This window comes from Cricetulus griseus, chromosome 2 (genome assembly GCF_003668045.3).
Source record: "Cricetulus griseus strain 17A/GY chromosome 2, alternate assembly CriGri-PICRH-1.0, whole genome shotgun sequence".
Classification (NCBI taxonomy): domain Eukaryota; kingdom Metazoa; phylum Chordata; class Mammalia; order Rodentia; family Cricetidae; genus Cricetulus; species Cricetulus griseus.
Genome location: NC_048595.1, coordinates 181,068,580 through 181,086,752, shown reverse-complemented (window position 1 = coordinate 181,086,752; position 18,173 = coordinate 181,068,580). Strand labels below are relative to the sequence as shown.

The 18,173-nt window shown below is 37.5% G+C and overlaps 1 protein-coding gene across 2 annotated transcripts in view; it reads left to right on the top strand.

Moving 5' to 3' along the window:
- Window positions 1–18,173, top strand: part of Slc12a2 (solute carrier family 12 member 2) — a 75,311-nt gene that overhangs the window by 15,749 nt on the left and 41,389 nt on the right. For both annotated transcript variants that reach the window (XM_035440139.1, XM_027400937.2), the window contains exons 2-12: window positions 2,190–2,309; window positions 3,196–3,271; window positions 3,894–3,989; window positions 5,139–5,278; window positions 5,919–6,029; window positions 7,202–7,310; window positions 9,982–10,109; window positions 10,203–10,287; window positions 11,834–11,985; window positions 16,181–16,288; window positions 17,444–17,567. In XM_035440139.1, coding sequence (XP_035296030.1) covers window positions 2,190–2,309; window positions 3,196–3,271; window positions 3,894–3,989; window positions 5,139–5,278; window positions 5,919–6,029; window positions 7,202–7,310; window positions 9,982–10,109; window positions 10,203–10,287; window positions 11,834–11,985; window positions 16,181–16,288; window positions 17,444–17,567 — 1,249 coding nt within the window. The remainder of the gene's footprint in view (window positions 1–2,189; window positions 2,310–3,195; window positions 3,272–3,893; window positions 3,990–5,138; window positions 5,279–5,918; window positions 6,030–7,201; window positions 7,311–9,981; window positions 10,110–10,202; window positions 10,288–11,833; window positions 11,986–16,180; window positions 16,289–17,443; window positions 17,568–18,173) is intronic.

The window sequence follows — 18,173 nt, the reverse complement described above, 5'->3', positions numbered from 1 at the left end:
CCTTGGGGAAAGTAGCTGATTAGGGACATACATATTCAGTTTCTTATAACAGAAATGAAAAGAGATGCCTTTTCTGTGCATATTATAGGCTTTCTTTTGCAGTGTGAAAACTAAGGACTTTATGCTTAAAGATTAATAAATTGATAGGCTTGTTTCTCCTTTCGGCTCTATTTGAATAATTGAACAGCTTGGGGGGGGGTGAAATCTGGATTAAGAGTTTCTATTTACTGTTTGGAATCAGCATTGACCCTCTGCTGTGTGGGAACATTTAACAATAGGAGTAAAGCCCAACTGGGATTGTGATCCACTGCCAAAGAAGAAACGATTTCTACACATTTCTGTTAAGGTTAATGACTGCTAGTTGCCATGTTTATACTAGATTCCACATAAAGAGAAGAACAGCAATAGACTAGAGCAGGGGAAGATTGGATGAGTATATAGATTTGACTATGTGGTGACACATAGACTTTCATAACTTATTTCTTTTAGCTATTATATTCAGAATTCACTTACTGATGTCAAAGCACAGATTCAGTGCTCAAAATATAGCTGTGTTTTGTTCCCTGTTGTTGAGAGTATAGATTAAGAACCATGGTGATGGTCATATTTTTAGACTTAGAGCATCTATCTTTCAAGCCATTTCCATGTACCCTTCATGTTTTCGTTAAGTCTTTGTAATACTAGTTTGGAGATGTCTTGCCTTGAATCCCAATAAGGACTGAACAGGTATTGAGAACAACTGAGCCAGAAAGCAGAGAATAAAAAACTAAGAACTATAGAAATAGACATAAAACTTTACCTGAGAAAGAAAGACTAATAGTGAGAATGCACTGTGTGGTTTGTGAAAAATCAGTAGAATTGAATGATTAAGAGCACGTAGAGCTGGGGTTCTGAAGGAATCCTAGGAAACTAGAGAATCTTTGGTATTGGCTGATGTGGAAGACTTTTAAGTCAGGTGGTGGTGCACACCTTTAATCCCAGCACTCTGGAAGGAGACTGAAACAGATGAATCTCTGAGTTTGAGGCCAACCTGGTCTACAAAGCTAGTTCTGGGGTAGCCAGGGCTACACAGAGAAACCCTGTCTTGAACAACAAACAAAGGAATCTTGAGTTATTAATGTTGATACTTTAAATGTGGAAAGGATGTGGCAGCTAGATGTGTAATTTTGTGCTAAAGAGCCAAGGCTTGACACTTTCTCTCTCTGTGTCTCTCTGTCTCTGTCTGTCTTTCCCTCTCTCTCCGATTCTCTCATCTTTGAAGTGATCTTACTAAGATTACCTGAGTCTGGGACAGGCTGGCCTTGAACTCACAGTCCTTCTGCCTGAACCTCCTGAATGTTGGGATTACAGGCCCATCTCTCCATATCCTAGAAACAGCTCTGAGTTTATTGACCTGTTGAGATTAATCCTGGCAGGCATCAGTCACTGCATACTTCAGATACCACTACAGTATAAAAGCATTCGTTATTATTATTTTCATTATTAGTTCAGACAGATAATGCCATGTTGCCTATACTGCTGCCCAGATTTTGAACTCAAACAACCAGTCTCTGCTTTATGTGTGTTGGGAATATAGATTGTACCTGTAAGCCCATTTTAAAAATGGGGATCATGAAAATGGGTTCATGTCATAGTGACACTTAATTTTTGGCTTCCTTTTACTTTATTGCTTTTTTTTTTTCTAAGGAAAAATATCGAGGGACCTATCTTTATTATTATATTAAATTACTTGAGTCGGCTGTGTAGGAAGAAAGGCTTATTTGGCTCACGGTTGTGAATGCTGAAAGCCCAGACAGCATGTTGTAGGCTTTGGTAAGGGCTTCCCTTTCTTTGACTGTGTCACCTTATAGTGCAGTCCAGTAGAAGGAGCATGTGCAGATGAGAGCATTACATCACCCACATCCAGCAGACATATGTTTATAGCATAGCTTCCCTGAAGGGACCTTGAACTACCTCTCTTTTTATGGTTCCACATTTCTAGTACCACTACACTGGGGACCAAACTCCTAATTCATGAACCTGTCTGTATAGGAAACACACTATGAAATTATCGCATTTCATTCTTAAGAAGTTGTGGTCATTCTACGTGTGGTTAACCATGTTTAGTTATGTTTGTTTGTTTTGTTTTTTTCAAGTGATTCAAGATTATACAATTCTTAATTTGCATTCATATTTCTTTCCATAACCAGGAACCTTTTGAGGATGGCTTTGCAAATGGAGAAGAAAGTACTCCAACCAGGGATGCTGTAGTTACATACACTGCCGAGAGTAAAGGAGTTGTAAAGTTTGGCTGGATCAAAGGCGTATTAGTATGTATGCATAGATTCCACTTGATGGTTACAGTCCTATTGATTAGAAAACCTAGCTGATGTTCTCAAGAGAATTACCATTTTTCTGCTTTAACTACTTGTTGTGAGTACTATGGAAGACCCAGTTAATGCCTTGTATGTTCTTTCTTTTGTGATAATATGTTCATTAGGGAAGAAATGTTTGTTATTATATACATCGTCTTGATAAAATTGGAAACTCACAACCCAAGTGCTGAATCAGTTAACAAAAAAAGGAACACAGAATAAAAAATTAATTAATATATGCCCAAGTTGTGGGAGTATCATACTTTAAATTTTTCAGAAATTGTGTGATCCTTTGACATTTGTGTTGGGGTACATGCAGTACCTAACTCTGCCTTAACCATTCATGATGGATGTTATGATTACATAGGCAAAACTTATATGATAAAGACAGATTGTAACTTTAAAGCTTGAAATCTTAGCCAGGTATGGTGGCACAGGCCTTTAGTCCCAGCACGTGGGAGGCAGAGGCAGGTAGGTGGGTCTCTGAGTTAAAAGCCAGCCTACTCTCTGTAGTGAGTTCTAGAACAGCCAGGGCTACACAGAAAAACCCTGTCTTCTAAAACAAAAACAAACAAACCAAATGAGTCAAAGTCTTAAAAACAATTTTCTGTTGTGTTTCTGACACTGCTGGGAGCACATTTACTTATAAACATAATTACATGGCACACACTTATGTCAGCTAACATAAGCTCTCGGTAAGCCACTTTGACTAACTTAAGGAAAAGGAGTTAGATTTCAAAACGCTTCCATAGTTTCAAGCACATTTTATCTTTTGGCTTGTTTAATTTTTACCTCTGTATCATTTATCTGTGATGTGAACTCTTTTCCTCCTTCCTCCCAGGTACGTTGTATGTTAAACATTTGGGGTGTGATGCTCTTTATTAGATTGTCATGGATTGTGGGTCAAGCTGGAATAGGTAAGTGAAGTTTTACACTGCTTGATCTATGTGTTATAATATCTATATGCCTTTCTGCAGTTGCTAACTGAGCTGTGTTACCTTTATTATGTAGATTGCTATCATAATTGACTTTCATAATTTTGACTTTATTTCTCAAAAATGATACCAGAATTAGGTAATTTATGCCCTATGTCTTAGTTATCTATTTCTGTGAAGAAATACCATGGCTAAAGCAACTTATAAAAGAAAACATTTAATTAGGGCTTGCTTAGTTTCAGAGAGTGAGTCCATGACCATCACAGTGGGGGGAGCATGACAGCAGGCATGCCCCTGCAGCAGTAGCTGAGACCTCGCTCCCTTCTGACCCATGAGCAGGGCTGGGCCAGGTGTGGGCTTTTGAAACCTCAAAGCCCCCCACTAACATACCTCCTCCAGCAAGCCCACACCCCCCTCCAGCATGCCCACACTTCTAACCCTTCCCAAACAGTCCACCATCTAGAAATACCATTCAAATATGGGAGTATATGGGGGCCATTCTCATTTGAAACATCATAGTTCAATTCAGTGCTTAACCCTGCTAGTTCTAGGAAATATAAAGCTTAGGAGTATTAGGTTTTTAGTTTCTTTTTCCTCTTTAAAGGTCTCTCCGTCCTTGTAATAGCGATGGCCACTGTCGTGACAACTATCACAGGATTGTCTACTTCAGCAATAGCTACCAATGGGTTTGTAAGAGGAGGTGAGCCCAGCTTTCACAGGCCCTACCTGAAAGACACATTCATGCTTTTTAGGTTACTGTATCTCCTTTGCCTGTTCTATAAATCAGATCTGTGTTCTTGAGAGCTTGTACTTGGCAGACTTTGCTTGAGTCCTGTTGATTCTGCTCTTAGATAACACTGCTTCTCAGTTCCATCACTCAGACCTGCATTCCTGCACTGCACCGACCAGTCTCTTCCCATCTGCAGCTGAATACAGCTTTAAAAAGTAGGCACCCATCACAGGCACCTTTAAAAGATGAACACTGTGTGAGTTTACCACTGAAATTATGAATTAGCCTACTCTATAGATTAGGTGAAGTGCATTTTACTTGTATTTCCGTCAGTAAGATAATTGTTGAGCACTTTGTGGCACATGCTGGGTTTGTAACAGTGTCAGGCAAGGTCCAGTTTTGTAAGGATGAAGATCATATAATAATAGTAGTCACTGTTTGTGCCCTAAGATCTGGGAGTGATACTATGGCTTTGACAACATACATTGTCTTGGAAGAATGCAACATTGCTGTTTATTACTGTTATCATTTGTATGACTAATGAGACCAGCTATGAACAATCATATTCATGTTTTAGTAAAATTTAAACTTGATGGAGATTATGCAGCTTGGTCTCAAATGTCTAAAAAAATTGTTTTTTTTTCTTTTTCTGAAATAATTGAAAGCCTCCTCATTTTGTAATGGTAAAGCCAAAACACTGAAATTGAGGAAAGCATCACATTTTTCTACATGTGACAAAGATCGCTGTCTTAGTAAAATTAGGCTATCATTGGTGATCAAGTTTTTGTTTTAAATCCAGTGTGTAGCTATGGATGACTAATATTACCAAGCAAGAAACTCCATAGTTCTTTCCTGGGATAGGAAAATTCCTTCAAATTGTAAATTTAAGATCAATGAAGCTACAAAGGGCAGTTCTGAAATTCCTGTTTTATTAATGCAGTTTTCACTACATGTTTCACTACACTCCTGTAAACATGAGCAGCTCAGATACCAGTCTTTTGGGTATTTCTTTCTAAAAATACACTCACCTACTTTGCTGAATCTGCTTTGTGAATTCCTTGGTGTAATTAAAAGAATTGTTGGCATTTAAAACCCTAACTTTTTCATTCTTTTTCTTAGGAGGAGCATATTATTTAATCTCTAGAAGTCTAGGGCCAGAATTTGGTGGTGCCATTGGCTTAATCTTTGCCTTTGCCAATGCAGTGGCAGTTGCTATGTATGTTGTTGGATTTGCAGAAACTGTGGTGGATCTGCTTAAGGTAATTAGACCTAATCACTCACTTGCCAAATCTTCACTTATAGGATACACACACATGCACATACCTTAACCTATATGTGAACTTTAAAAAATGCTACCAATGTTATTATCTCCTACAAGAAATTTTGCTTATGGAGTAGGAACTGTGCGGTTTTGACAATAGCATGAAGGTTTTTCCCTTTTGTATCATAAAAGACCAATAACGCATGAGTTCACTAATCACACCAAATGGAATACGTTTCCGATGTGCCACTTTAAAAAAACCTAATAGTACCAGTCAGATTATAATTTGCTTGGTTAGCAATTCCTTTTTTTTTTTTTTTTTTGATTTATTGGGTCCATACCAATTATATACCAGTAATTGTAATTCAGTTAGATATATAAGGTAACTGAATGACAACTAATAGTAATTAGTATTTTTTTTCCTTGATTTTGAGACCGGGTGTTGCAATGTGGCTGGCTGGGAACTTGTAGTATAAACCAGACGAGCCTTGAAATTTCAATAGTCCTTCTGCCTCTGCCTCCCACATGCTGGGAATGGGCATGTATCACCATACTTACCTCTGTCCATTCCTTTAATAAGCATTGATTGAATATCTATATCTTAGGAGCTAGCTGTTTATTATATTTCTCTTTTGTAGGACCATTCCATACTTATGATAGATGAGATCAATGATATCCGAATTATTGGAGCCATTACAGTAGTGATTCTTCTGGGTATCTCAGTAGCTGGAATGGAGTGGGAAGCAAAGGTAAGTTGTGACTGAGCTTCTATAAGCACTTAGTCCATAAACCCAATCTTTTGGGAAACTTAAGCTGACTCTTAGAATTTAGTGGAAAGGTGGACATTTTTATAGACGTTTATGATGTGTAGGTTATTTGGCATTTAAAATAGTGTATTTGAAGGTAATCCATATTAAATCCAGTTCAACACTACTTTCCTCATTTATATGCTGTTTTTGATTGCATAAGAATTGAGCCTAAGGCCCCTTGCATGGTAGGCTTTATGTCTACCACTCAGTACATTCCAATCCTTCATTTATTTACATATGTAACACATTGAATTCGTTGAAAAAACTTATCTCATCCTACTTGGGCCACAGTTAATGTATAAGAAATACTTGCTGGACCAGCAAGACAGCTGAGACAGTGAGATGCCTTGTGGCCTTGGTTGGATTTCTGGAAGGCACAGAAAAGAGGAAGGAGAGACTCGACTCCCTAGAGTTGTCCTCTGAGATCCACACAGGCACTGCAGCACATGTGGTCCACTGTCACATAGTAGTCATGTTTTAAAAAGTTTTGTTTGCACATAGTATTTTTTTTTTTTTTTTTTGAGCAGTAGTTGTTGATCTCTCTGGCTTTCTGCCCTCCCAGTGTCACTGCTCCTAGTTTTCCCTACTTTGAATGTAGAGCAGTTGCAGGCAGGTCCACTGTGTTTGGACCTGACTGAAACTTGTTTTGGTCACAAGCATATTCTTCTCAAGATTATAGTCTTGGAGGAGAGGTAGGAGAGAGATGTATAGAATTAAAAGCCTGTGGTTTGGGTGGGGATATACCCATCTTTATGACTCATTTTAGAAACGAGTGGCACAATTCTACCCATAAGTGAACATTCTCAGATAGTTTTGTTTGAGACAGGGTCTCACTAACTAACTCAGAGCTCAGACTTGTAGTCCTGCCTCAGTTCCTGACAAGTGGGAACTTCAGGTTCATCGCCCTGCACTGGCTTTAGTACAGTTCTTTAAGAGCTATTATTCATGTGACAGCATTTATTGAGTACCTACTGGATGCTTTGCATCCTTTAAGACATTTGGCAAAAAGGCAAAATGAAACAGATTGTAACAGAGGAGCGTATGGGAGACAGATTGTCTATAATGGAGGAGAGTGCAGGAGACAGTCTGTGACTTCAGTGTTTGAACCCTAGGCTCAGATTGTCCTCCTGGTGATCCTTCTGCTGGCCATCGCTGACTTTGTCATAGGAACATTTATCTCACTGGAGAGCAAGAAGCCCAAGGGGTTCTTTGGCTATAAAAGTAAGTACAAAGAATGGATATGGTGTTAATAATACAAATTATAGCACTCTGCTGTTAACTAAATTTAGTACATTTTAGGTATTTTAATTGTAATTAAGTTTGGTCTGGTGATTCACACTAATTCATAATTTAGTTTTTGTCCTCTTTATGTCGGCTGTACAATTGGAGTAAATTTGCCTTCATTTTCATCTTTTGTTTTACAATAATAGCAACAACATGTGGAATATAGAGAAGCCAGTGCCACTAAGAAGGTGCCTGCATGGCTCTCATTTATGTCTAGTTATGTGTTTCTTGGTGGCAGGAATATGAGAAGTGTGTCTTTAGGTGATTTTATTGTTGGATAAACATCTGAGAGTATACCTACCCAAACTAAGATATCTGTGACATCATCAGAGTTATTGAATCCTTTATGTGTTTTGCCCATTATTGACCAAAATGCTACTTGGCATGTGACTTTTTAAACACAACAGTTTAAAAGTACTCTGTAGATTGTGAAAGCGGATAGAAGTTGCAAAAATCATGACTTTTTACCTCTAAATACTTCAGCTCATATCTACTAAGGAAAAGGGCAACTCAGAAAATTTATCCTTGGTATGATGCACAGATGCATAGATGTTTTTAATTTAAGTCTTTGGGGATCCTAATAGAAACTGCAGGTTTTCTTACCCAGGACCAGTTGCATTAAGTTATTCACCTTTCCTTTTAAAACAAAACAAAGCTGACTCATTATGTAATCCTCAGTCTCATTAGGCTTTTTCGTCTTCTGTGATGGTGACAATTTCAGAATTACAGGTGTGTGTGTGTGTGTGTGTGTGTGTGTGTGTGTGTGTGTGTGTATGTGTTTTGGGGGTGTATGTTGGAGTGTGTGTGTCGGGGGGTGTATGTGTTGGGGTGTGTGTATGTTGGTGTGTGTGTTGGGGTGTATTGTGTTGGGGTGTGTGTTGGGGTATGTGTGTGTGTTGGGGTATGTGTGTGTGTTGGGGTGTGTGTGTGTGTGTTGGGGTGTATGTGTGTTGGGGTGTATGTGTGTTGGGGTGTATGTGTGTTGGGGTGTATGTGTGTTGGGTGTATGTGTGTTGGGGTGTGTGTGTGTATGTGTTGGGGTATATGTGTGTTGGTGTGTGTGTGTGTTGGGGTGTATGTGTGTTGGGGTGTTTGGGTTGGGGTGAATGTTGGTGTGTGTGTGTGTTGTGTATGTGTGTGTTTGGGGTGTGTGTGTGTTTTGGGGTGTGTGTGACTGGGATCATCTCTCCAGCTGGGTTGTTTATATTAGCTAGATAAGCAGTGTGTCCTCAAAACTCAGAATTGGGGGTCCCAGTGATCTCAGCTTTCCCCCTTTGATGTTGTTATTTTTTGTTTATTAAGGTGATGACAAGAGGCTTCTCTGCTGGGGAGTTGCCACTTGTTGTCAGTTAATAAGTGATACTTTGAGACAGTGCCTTGCCCCCATTTGACTTTTATCAAATGGTTTTATTAGCAGTTCTTTAGCGGGTTTCTGTTAAGTCACAATGACATAGAGCAGCATAGATTGTTTTGTCTTCCTTAGTCACAATCTTCTCCTTTTTGAAAGACTTTCCCTGTTAGCCATTGGATTGATGTTCTGCTTGATGCAGTGATTGCTCTACCTATTACTACTCCTCTTACCTCTCTGTCTCAGTTAGGGTTTCTATTGCTGTGATGAAACACCATGACTGAAAAGCAAGTTGGGGAGGAAAGGTTTTATTCAGCTTTAACTTCATCATTGAAGGAAGTCAGGACAGGAAATCAAACAGACCAGGATCCTGGAGGCGGGAGCTGATGGAGATGCCATGGATGGGTGCTGCTTACTGGCTTGCTCAGCCTGCTTTCTTATAGGACCCAGAACCACCAGTCCAGGGATGGCACCACCTACAGTGGGTTGGGTCCCCATCAATGACTAATTAAAAAATGTCCTACTGACTTTCATACAGCCCAATCTTATAGGGGCATTTTCTTAATTGGGGCCCCCTTCTCTCAGATGATTTCAGCCTGTGTCAAGTTGACAAAACTATCCTGCACACCCTTTCTTTCCTTCCAGTGGACACTGTTGTGTTCACCATGGTCCTGGTCTCCCCACTATATTCCTTACTTTGGTGTTATCTGGTCTCATAGTTCAATGTAACTTCAGAAGATTGTCTTGTTTTTATTTTTTAATTGTTCCTTTAGAACATTTCTTTTAGTCTTTAGCTAAAATTATCTGGCTCAGGAAATAGGGAAAGCTGTTTTAAAAGTCTCTATAGCAATGGAAAGTGAGTGGGTATTGGAGAGTAGGGTATAAGCTGGCTTCAGATCAGTGTGTTTCTCTTTATTTCCCTGCCCCCTTTCTTATGTTTTTTTTTACTTTGTTGTGGGGGGAAAGTAGGTCACTAATCTATATTTTGATTTTCATTTGAGTTAGTGATAACAACCAAGTGTGGAGGTTCTTAAACAATTAATAGTAAGAGGTACCAAAAGGTCAGACATAACCTAGATTACATCACCATATTAATAGCAAACCATTTCTTCACATCAGAAAACAGGAGCACAGATACTGAACTAGCATTAAATAAGAATGACCAATTGTGTGGAGACCATGTACACTAATTACTCTTGATTTAATTATTTTGTTCTCATTTGCTATCCAGTAATTGCCGAAATATTTTGTCCTCTGTAGCTGAAATATTTACTGAGAACTTTGGACCAGATTTCCGGGGAGAAGAAACTTTCTTTTCTGTATTTGCCATCTTTTTCCCTGCTGCAACCGGTATTCTAGCTGGAGCAAATATCTCAGGTGATCTTGCAGTAAGTATTATAGATACTATATTGTTACTGATTTTTTTTAAATGCTGCACATGCATTTATTTTTATAGACTAAAAAATCTTCTTGTCTTCTAGGATCCTCAGTCAGCCATACCCAAAGGAACACTCTTAGCCATTTTAATTACTACAGTGGTTTACATAGGAATTGCAGTGTCCGTAGGTAAATAGCCTTCATTTCTTCATATGTCTTAGAGCTATTGTGATGGTCATAGCACCATTTTAATTACTACAGTGGTTTACATAGGAATTGCAGTGTCCGTAGGTAAATAGCCTTCATTTCTTCATATGTCTTAGAGCTATTGTGATGGTCATAGCATAAGTAGTAGTATGACATTTTCCAACTTTAACATTCCAAAATACTTTAGCTAAAAAGGTATATAGAATTAGTTGCCTGTTTTAATCCAAAGGCAGCTTAAGGAAAACTGGTGGTGACTTACAGAGACATAAAACCACCAAATGCTTTGTTGGGTCAATTCAGGAATTTATTTATTATAGTCAATTGGAAGAATGTAAAATCATACCTATAAACTCACATTGTAGCTGGACATATGAGATATATTCAAACATGGAAGTAAATTTTCCTCTTTAGAGTTATAGATTTGGGGGGTCCCAGAAATCCTTGCACACTATTATGCAAGCACCTGTTCATTCTCATACAAAATTATAAGCTCTAAATTTATTTTTTGGTTAAGAGGTTTTCATGTATATTTTACTAAGAATACTTCAGTTTTACCACATTTTTCTTTGTTTTATTCAGAAATAGTGACAGAACTCTATTTCAAATTTTATTGCTATTTCTCAGGGTAATTTTGAAATTTGGCTGAACAAAAGTTAGAAATGCTGGCAGTATCATGATGGGCCAAATTGCCTTTTAAAAATGATTTTTGGATTTAATTTATTCTTAATACATAATCCTAAAATTCATTTGCGAAAACAAAGTGTTTCCCTAAAATTTTAAGTATGCTTATATAATACGTAGCCTAGCCAAATAAGGTTTGTTTTTAATTTAACTGGCATAACTGATTATGATGTTCCAGCTTTTAAAATCGTTTGTTGCCACTGATTCGTTTCTGACCCTCTGGTATTTTTTAGACCTCATGTTTACTTTATTCTGTCTGTCCTCAGTGAGCAGTGGAGCTGCCCCTTATTCCTGGTGTTCAGGAGTGGGCTAGGGAAGAGCTATGTACCAGTGTTTGTGTAACTAGTTCAAAGTGACAGAACTTTTATCCCCAAGCTGTCAGGGACAGCACACACGTGTGGTCCTGGTGATGTCTAGAGTTTTCATTGTCAGTGTGCCCAGCCTAGACTGACAGCACGTGAAAGCATGACTGCTTTCAAGCTGGTTGGAGTCTTAAGTGTTCTTTTCTCTCTCCAATCCCATCAGATTTCAGAGGTGCATTTAGATGGAGACATGCTTTTGGGGAGAGAGAGATGAAAGGAAGAGAAAACTATTGAAATATTTATATAAGGTTTTCCACTGTTTATGTAACGCTTGGAAATACAACACTTTTTTTATAGAAGGTTCTGTTTCATTAGTTAAATTTTAGTGACCACTAAGCCTCACTTACTTCAGAGTAAAGATATATATACATGTAGCCTATGCTATTATAAATGTGTACCTAGACAGTACTGTGTTTTCATTATGACTGGATGTGTGATTTTAAGAGGAATGCATGTATGAGTTATCATTGTTACTTGTGCCTCAGGTTCTTGTGTTGTTCGGGATGCCACTGGGAATGTTAATGATACCATTACAACAGAGCTAACAAACTGTACTTCTGCAGCCTGCCAATTAAACTTTGACTTTTCCTATTGTGAAAGCAAGACTTGTGATTATGGGCTAATGAACAACTTTCAGGTGAGCATTGAGTTTTTTATATAGACATTCTGTAACTTATCTAGGGATTAGACCACTATGAAATCTGGCCATTCAGAATATAGCTATAAATTAGAAGGGAAGACAGTTGTTACTTTCTGCCCCTTATACTAAACTATATTACCACTAACTAGGCAAATAGAAAATACATGAAAGAGTAAATAAACTCTTGAGGTGACTGATGAATAAAACAAAGCCCTTGAGAGTCATACACACTTTCTAATAGTGTGTATACATGCAGTATATGGGTATACCATTTCAGAAAAACAGGGAACAAGCATCTTTCATAAAAGTCATTTTCAGTGGTCTGTTCCTGGGTTCTGTCTGCTCTGTTCCACTGAGCTTTGGCTTTGTCTGTTCACCAGTGTCAGTCCTGATTCACATAGTTATTACGTATTAGTCTTGAAGCCAGATTAACTCCTCTTTTAAAATAGTTCTAGCTGTTTTAGCTTCTTAGTAATTTAGTGGTACCCTCATTTTATGGATAAATGAACTATTAATGTATACCAATTGATAGAACTGGGTATGTGGCTTAGTTGGTGGGTGCTTGCCCAGCATGCACAGATCTCAAAGCCCTGGCTCAGTCCTCAGTACCACATGCACTGAGTGAAGTGGCACATGCCTGTAATCCCAGTGTTTGGGAGCATGGCAGGAGGATCAGCAGCCCGGGGTCACCCTTAGCTATGTGGCAAGTTTGAGATCAACTTGAACTACTTGACACCTTTTTCAACATCGATATTGATCATTATGTATAGTAATTCTAGTATAATTTAGGTATGGTCTGTGTAGGTTCATGTTATACCAAACCACCATTTAACAGGAGAAATAAATTACAACAGATGCTTAAAAGTTAGAGAATGTTGAAAACATGCGAACTATGTAAAAGACCAGTCTTAGTTTTTAGGTTTTTGGAGACTTAATTCTTTGTTGTTTATTATTTACCTCTGTTAAGATGTTCAATGCAAGGGGCTGAGGAAACAGCTTATTTGGAGCACATGGACATGAGATTGGTCTCCAGATGCCATATGAAAAAACCTGGATGTGGTGGTGTGCGCTTATAATCCCAGAGCCAAGGGGATGGAGGCACTGAATGCTTGGCTCACTGGTAGAAAGCCCAGGCCTCCTGGTTCAAATTTCAGGCCAGTTTTTGACATTGTCTCAAGAAAAGCCAGCAATACCTGATGAGTGACACCAAAGACTGTTCTTTTCCTTTCACATGAGCATGCTCATATATTCATGCCTATACATACACATAAAAAATAAGTGACAATGAAGTGAAATTTTAGTGTGTCAGATTTATGGGTTTTAGAACCTAGGTAAAGAATTTGATCAAAGATGATCAAAACAAATATATACATGTGTAGATTTAGGAGGTTAAAACAGTAGTTTTATAGATTATGGATTTCTGTTGATCACAAGTAAGGAAATAGAATTTTATTTACCAAAGCGTAATTAACAGAGTAGTGGAAATCTGACTGTTTTTGGAGCTTACTTATTATTTACAATATGCAAATATTTTATGATACAACTTTCTGAATAAAAACTTTAATGGCATTTTATTTTCCATTGTATAGCTTCAAACAGTATATTTGTGGTTAATTGTGTTAGATTCAATTATGTGATATAAGTTAGTGTTTTTTAGTCACAATATTAGGCAAAAATTGTAGAAATGAAGGTATTCATGCTAAGCTAATGATTCTCTCCAGTTCTGACATATATAAAAGGTATAGACATTGGTCTCTGCCCAGTGACTGAGAATGCTAGTTTAATTTGTGTGTGTTTCCTGGAAATGCAAAACTGTGTTCTTTATGATCTCTCTTATGGTCTCACTAGAGTATACCTCTTTTAATTTAGAGAAGTAAAAATTTAATGCTGTGGGAAGAAGCACAAACTGGTGGTATTGGTGGAATCCTGTGTAAATCATGCATTGTTTAGACAGTAAAGCATGGTTGATAGAATATAACTAAACAATATGTAAGTTGTATGCTGACTTAGTGTTGTGTTGCTGTGAAGAGACACTGTGATGAAGGCAACTATTATACAGGAAAGGGTTCAACTTGGGGCTTGCTTAGTTTCAGAGGCTTTAGTCCATTGTCACTGTGGCTAAGAGCATGGTGGCATGCAGGCAGACATGTTGCTAGACAAGTAGCTGAGAGCCTTAATTCCTGATCCTCAGACCACAGGCAGATAGAGAAACAGACACTGGTATAGCAGGCTTCCTTGGACTCCCAGCCCCAGATGATGACACGGAGACTTACTGTTAATTATGAATGTGTGGCCTTAGCTTAGGTTTGTTTCTAGGTAGCTTTTATTTATTTTTTTTTAGTTAGTTTAAATTAATCCATTTCTATTCGTCTATGTGCTGTCCCAAGGCTCATACTGTCCATCCTGCTTTCTTTCTTCCTCTGTATCTGTCTGGCCCCTGGCAGGCTGGCTGGCTGGCTCCCTCTTTTCTCTCTACTGGCAAGACCTGCCTATCCTTCCTCTGCCTAGCTATTGGCCATTCAGCTTTTTATTAGACAATCAGGTGTCTTAGGCAGGCAAGATGAAACAGTAACACATCTTTGCATAATTAAACAAATATTCTATTCCGCAACACATAGGGCTTGGTGTGGGCTTTTGAGAACTCAAAGCCCATGTCCAGCAACAATCTCTTCCAACAAGGATGCATCTCCTAGTCCTTCCAGACAGTTCATTAACTGGGGACTAAGCACATTTGAAACCATGGGACCGTTCTCATTCTAACCACCACAGATGTCTATTATAAAACCCATACCACCCCAATTTATAGTGGTATTTTATATATAAATGACTTCATGCTTAAGGTAGTAGAGATGTTGGGATATCTTGCTGGTTTGTCTCATTGTATTTCTTTATGTTGATATCCTGTGAAACCTCTGACTTATGCATTGCATGATGAACAAAATGTGAGCTTTTTTTTTGCCAAAGTTCCTCCTACTTGATCTCTCACAACCCTCTGGATTTGGTCACTGTGTTTATGCATGTGTGTGCACACATGCTACCATTCCTTACCTCTATTCAGTGCTTCATTTGGAGCGCCGTCTTGCCTTTCGTCTTTGCTGCTATATGTTGTGGACTGCACTGATGTTGCCACTGTTTTCATCCAGTGTCACTCTGTCCAAATACTCTTGTTTCTCCATTAAATTTTGGGAAATGCTAAAGTTTGGGTAAATACTAAACTGGAAAACTGGAAGTCTAGGTGGCTTTTCATGCAGTATTTCCCAATACTAAGCATAGGGCATTGATGCTGATTTGTGCAAAGGACAATGCAACCAGAGAATAAACGAGCTTGAGGTTTTCATGTCTAAGTCTGTGAGGAATGCACACACACATTGGCCCTCATAGTAAATGTTTGGACATAACGCACCACTTTCATCAATTTATCAGTGTGTGGTTAATTGTGTTTTGTTTATAACTTCTCATCCCCAAAGAGAATTTGTATCATAACCTTTTGGCTAGATGTGTTTTTACTTAAAAATCTTTATACCCACAGTACTTTTGCAATCCCATAAAAAGAAACCATCTTAATGTAGTACACTTTGCTAGATCTAATTATAAATTTTCTAGAAACTAGGAAGAGAGGAGTGGGTTACATAATAGAGAGGTATGGTCCATACATTGCAGGATATAGGGTAGGAGCTCCAGAGAATGGCAGGAGAAATTAAATAAGTTGAAAATATGAAAAACTGTACCAACCAAATATAATTATTTTTGAGAGCTTGTTTGAAAAAAAAAACTGTTTTTAAATGACCAAGACAATGGGGACAGTTGAGGCAGTTTGATTGCTGACTAGATACATGATGTTGTGAAGGGATGGCCAGATCAGTGAGCCATTACTGTTAATAGACACAACACTGAACCTTATGCAATAAAAATCTAGAGGTGCGAATGATGTCGGATTGGCCTAAGTTGTCCATGGTTGAAACCTGGTGACAGGTAGTTGGCAGTTCATTATCCTCTTTTTTTCTGCCATATGTTCATTTGAAAATTTATAAAAGGATTTGTTAGTGGTAAATCTATTTTAATAATTTGCTTCTTATTGCTATTTATCAAATTACTATCAGATTAATCTAGTATTAGTTTCCTTTATTGTGACTATTCAATACTCTTTTTCAAACTGTTTTTATGACTCATTTTCCAATTCTGTCACTTTAAGGTGATGAGCATGGTGTCAGGGTTTGCACCCTTAATCTCGGCAGGTATCTTTTCAGCCACACTTTCGTCAGCACTAGCCTCTCTAGTGAGTGCTCCCAAAATATTTCAGGTAAATGTTTTCATATTATAATTATTATTAGGGGGGTATTAAGATATTTCAAATTTTGGATTGTTGCTATATTCAAATAGGTTGCTTTTATCAACCTCATGTGTTTGATATGTTTACATATACATATCAAAATTGATATCAATTTTATGTATACAAATGATATGCAAATGCATACAGACATTTGTGCACTTTTCTAATGTCAAGTTACATGCTAGAAAAGATGATTTGGGGATCTGGAGAGATGACTCAGCTGTATGGGCTCATGCAAAAGATCCAAATTCAGTTTCCAGTGTTTACATTGGGTGGCCCATAATCCTGTGATTCCAGACACATACATAATTAAAAATGATAGGAATAAATATTGAGGGGATAAAAAGAGTGGGTTTTGCTTCTTGACATACTTAGCATAAAAGTCTAAGGTTCTCATCAAGTATTAGGAGTGCAGTCTAAGACTAATCAGAAGTAATAAATAATGATTTCAGTTAGCATGATGCCAACTTAAATTTCTTATGTGGCTAACATTACATTACTTGTAGTAGGTGCAGTGATAACTAGAATGAATGAACATTGCTTCCTGTAGAGATGACTAAGCAGATAATACTGATTAGGGTCTCATTTTTAATTACTAAGTCAGATAAATGTTGATTTTTCTAGCCTTATTCTTAATATTTTATTTGTAGCCAAAAAATATAGTAATAGTGAGGCATGTAATTTTTAAGGCAGCATCTATTAAGATTTGAAGAAAAGTGGTTAAACTTTATTATTAGGGTTTTTAATCTGCTTTTATGTTTCATATTTGGACTTAGTTTTCATAAAGCCTTAAGTACTGTATTGTACTTACCAACTTCCAATTTTCTTTTTTAATTGTACTGTTATTTGAATGTCTGCTTCAGTGATTCTTCATAGGTAGAGTTTCAAAGTGGGGTGGGCAAGATAAATAAAATCTTAAGCAGTGTTGTAAACCAACTACCCTTCTATTTGAACTATTTACATATCCTTGATAGTCTGTAGGTGAAGCCCTGTGAGACAGGAAAAAAAAAAGCATCAGAAATGAGAGACTGGGCTCCATTCTTTATTAACCTACTTTAATTGTTAGCAGATTTGTATATCTTAATTTTCATGTATTTCATTTTAATGTTTGCATTTTTTTATTAGGCACTATGTAAGGACAATATCTATCCAGCTTTCCAGATGTTTGCTAAAGGTTATGGGAAAAATAATGAACCTCTTCGTGGTTACATCTTAACATTCTTAATTGCACTTGGATTCATCCTAATTGGTTAGTTCTTTGAATGGTATATCATGTAGGTTCTGGTGTGTTTATATATAGCATTACCTATAATCATGAATATTAAATTATTAACCAAACGTGCTTTGATTTAGTGCACTAAATTAATTTCTAATGAAACCAAAGAGTAAGTAAAATACCGCAAATAATAGTGTTGGATATTTATTAAAATTATTGCTATCATGTAAAATTACAGATAGAAGAAATTACACTTTTTTTTTTTTTAAAAAAAAGACTATGTATCTCAAGCTGGCCTCCTATTATTCATAATTGTAGCCAAAGATAATCTTGAATTCCTGATGGTCCTGCCTCTATTTCCCAAGGACTAAGATTGTAGGCCTGTACTACCATAACATTTTCCTAAACTATATACGATGATAGTGTAGGGAAAGGATACTAGTGTACCCCAGGAAGGTATTGCCTCTGTCTGATCATATGTAAAGTGTGGATCTTTCACTGCTAAAGTAACATTGGACTTTCTGAAGGATTTTTGTCTAGACTCTCAATTTAATTGTCTGAAAGTCTGATCATGTCATCCATCAGTTGTAATAGCAAGATTTAAGGAAGTGTCAACCGTGGTAGATTTAGGACTATTTA